Raw genomic sequence first — 3,451 nt, forward strand, 5'->3', positions numbered from 1 at the left:
ATGCCTGGCCCTAAATGTGCCACTCTTCTCCTCTGCTATTTGAAAACTCACAGAGAGTCCCTATCATCTGCTAACATCCTAATCTGAAGTTCCAGAGCCCTTATGATCTGGATCTAACCTTTTATTTCTAAAACCCCAAACTGCCCTGACTTTTCAGAGTCCAGCTGTGAAAGTCCCTCCCTCTGGCCCCCTGCCTTCTTCTTCCTCTTGTGCCAACTCAGAAGAGCTTTATCTGCAATAGATCAGACACCATCCCTCCAGGACCGTCATGCTGAAGGGTCATCTTCGTGAATAGCCCTAAGTGGATGTGGGTTATAGACATGTAGTTTTCTTCCAGGTCTGGTTTCACTCCTAAGATATTACTCTTGAGTTTGAAATTTAATTAGGTGGAGAAAATTGGGGTTATAGAGAAAGGTTTGTAGACTGTTACAAAAGATCAAGAGAGAGACTTTGGGCAAAGATAGTTGTAGTGAGAAAAATGGGCCTGGAGATCCTAATAAACAGGAATAGGTAATAATAGGACTGGAGCTGCTCCTACCAAGTTCTCCCTGAACTGCAGTAGAGTCCATCCCAGCCAAAACCATCCTGCAGGGGATCACCACACTCCCCAGCTCCACCAACTGCAGCCACATTCTGCCTCCCAGCTAAATGCTACCACATGCAAAATAAGAGTAAGTAGCTTAAAATTACCTATTTTTCCTTTGAAAATTCCATAGTCATATAATTACATTACTTTAAACTCAGCAGTACAAAAAACACTCTTGACTTGAAGAGGCACTATTTCCCCCTGAATACAGAATACAGAAGAATCCGTGTGTATCAATGTGCCTGGATGGATCTCATAATCCTACAATTGAATGGGAGGGAGAACAATGACATTTTGCCAGGAATTTGAGTTCACACACACACACACACACACACACACACACACAAATACACATCACCAGTGTATATGAATGAATTTTATTTGGCATATAAAGTGAAAATATCATTAACTTAAATATAGTTAAGAATTATTTAAGAAATATGGTGCTTTAAGTTATTAAACAAAAGCACCTCTCTTCATACATTAAGGTAAAATACTGTCACACTTCCCCTGGGGAAAATAGTAGAGGTTTTCCTCAGGCTCTGTGTGAGACTTCAAGGTTTCAGACTTTGAGACTTTTGATCCAGGTACTTCATAAAATTCTTGACCCATTTCTCACTGGGGTCAGCACAGATCTCCTTACCCAGTATGGTCTTAAAGCTGTGGGAGAGAGAGGGCATAGTTAGATGGAGAGTCTGGAGGATTTGACCCAGCAGCATGGTCCATTGGTCCCAAGACCTGATCAACCCTTTCTGCTTAGGTGAAGGACTTGGATCTGAGAAAGCATGGAAGGAAGAGGCCTCAGGAGGAAGCCCTGCTCTGGTTGTCCCGGCTGAAGATTTCCAGACTCCCAGCTACAGAAACTGGGACAATCTCACCATGGTATTAGAGGGGAGCCTGAATGATTATGGACTCCCTCACTACAGGACTAGAGGTCTTTGGATTATATGCCAAGTTTTGTCTGATTCATTTGGCCATGAATCCTGACCTCTTGACTGAGGGACACTTGACTGAGGGTGCTGGGCATGGTCCACTCACATCACAGCTTCTTGGGGACAGTGGGTGTTGGTGATTCTTTTATAGCTCTCCAGCCTCTGGATGGGTATCTTCTTATTGGTCATGGTATAGCAGCAGGTCACTGGGATGGAAGGTGACCCTGAAAGCAATATTGCCAAGAGTGAGACAGGTAGGAGACATTGTTGTGTGCACACACAAGCAAAGGAGAGGTAAGAGAAGACCTAGGAGTCACCATTGCCAAGTCCAGTGCCTTAGTCCAGATCCCAGAGATAAAATGCTACCCGAGTCGGTTTCCTCCACTGAACTATGGGGTTCCTCATTGTCGACTAGGTACAGAGAAATCTCATCTGCTAACCAAAAATGTCTGACACTGAGAAAAAAAATTCTAAGGCATTGCTTCCCAGCTATTTACCCCCATGGGCTTTTCAGCAAATCTATGTCATATGCTGAAGATCTCCTGGATTCTTATCCTTACACAATCCCTGTTGTGAAAGCTGCACTGGACTATGACCCCAAATTTGAAACTTCAAGTTTCTTCCTCCACTCTCCTGTCCGATTAAGTCTTTCCTACCCACACTGGGAAGTGCTGATTCCCCAAACAACATGAGCATGTTGATGTGGTTGCACTCAGGGTCACTTCCCAAAGCAGGTGTCAGGAGAGATCATAGGGACTGGCCTCAGTGGCCTCGGTATTCAGTTCTGGTTCAGTCTCTGACTGACTGTGATTAGTAATGGCCCTTCATAATTCCTCTCTTCACCTCACTTTCTCCATCTTCAAAGTGCCAACTAAACAGCAAGGCTGGGATGACTTGTGCTGGAAGGTTAGTGCCCCTGGTAATTAAAATGTTATCCTGAAGGAAGGAGGGACTTACCTGGCTGAGCAAGCACCTGGGAGCTGACAGAGGCTGCTGTGAGCACCAGGCACAGAAGGGTTGCAGACACCTTCATGGTGGAGGGTGCAGGCGTGGGCTTCTGTGTGAGAGATGGAGGTTTCTGGATTACTTCAGTCTCTCTACTCCTCTGGAGGCTCCATCTGCCTTTTATAGGGAGCAGAAAGATTGGGCAGGGTTGTGATCAGGGAAGAAAGAAGATCCTAAATGTGCTGAGCAGACATCAGATCCCGGGGTGATTTCCAGATAATAGAGAAGGAAACTGTGCAGTTTCTATCTTTTTCTCAGATTTTGTGGATCAGAGGAGGAAGAATGTGTGCTTGTACCCAATAATGCCTAGGAAGTGATCTCATTGGGCTATTTAAGGGCTCTCATTTCTTTGAAATGGAAATGATCTGTAGGAAAGAAAGAATGGAAACTGAAGTCACAGTGGAGATTGCAAGCCAAGGGCTACCCCCTTAGAGGAACCAGGGGGCCCTGGATGGGGCCCTCAGGTGTCACCTGTGATCCTCGTCACATGCAGGCCACTGCATTGTGGCTACCACTGATCTTTTTACTCTCTCATTTTGTCTTTTCCTGAATGTCATAGAGTTGGAATCACATAGCACTTGGCCTTTCCAAACTGGCTCCTTTCATTAAGCAATATGAATTTGAGGTTCCTCCTTGTCTTTATAGACTTTGATAGCTTCTTTCTTTCTTTAAAAAAATAGTATTTTTTATTGTGGTGAAATACACATATCATAAAATTTGCCATCCTAGCCATTAAGTGTGTAGTTCATTGGCATCAAGTATGTAAGTATATTCACATTGTCGTGCAATCAATCTCCATAACGCTTTTTTATGGTACTAGGGATTGAACGCAGGGATGCCTAACTACTGAGCCACATCTCCAGCCCTTTTTATTTTCTGTTTTGTGACAGGGTCTTGCTAAGTTGCTTACAGCCTTACTAAGTTGCTG

At 44.2% G+C, this 3,451-nt stretch overlaps 1 protein-coding gene across 1 annotated transcript; it reads right to left on the bottom strand.

Annotated features, from left to right (window-relative positions):
* Positions 1-949: 949 nt before the first annotated feature.
* LOC124980613 (C-C motif chemokine 8-like) lies at positions 950-2,739 on the bottom strand. Its single transcript, XM_047546375.1, has 3 exons — positions 2,476-2,739; positions 1,625-1,742; positions 950-1,246 (listed from the first exon to the last, which is right to left on the bottom strand). The coding sequence occupies exons 1-3, from the start codon at positions 2,549-2,551 to the stop codon at positions 1,141-1,143; spliced, it is 300 nt and encodes a 99-aa protein (XP_047402331.1). The 5' UTR covers positions 2,552-2,739; the 3' UTR covers positions 950-1,140.
* Positions 2,740-3,451: the final 712 nt, after the last annotated feature.

Source organism: Sciurus carolinensis, chromosome 3 (assembly GCF_902686445.1).
Source record: "Sciurus carolinensis chromosome 3, mSciCar1.2, whole genome shotgun sequence".
NCBI lineage: Eukaryota > Metazoa > Chordata > Mammalia > Rodentia > Sciuridae > Sciurus > Sciurus carolinensis.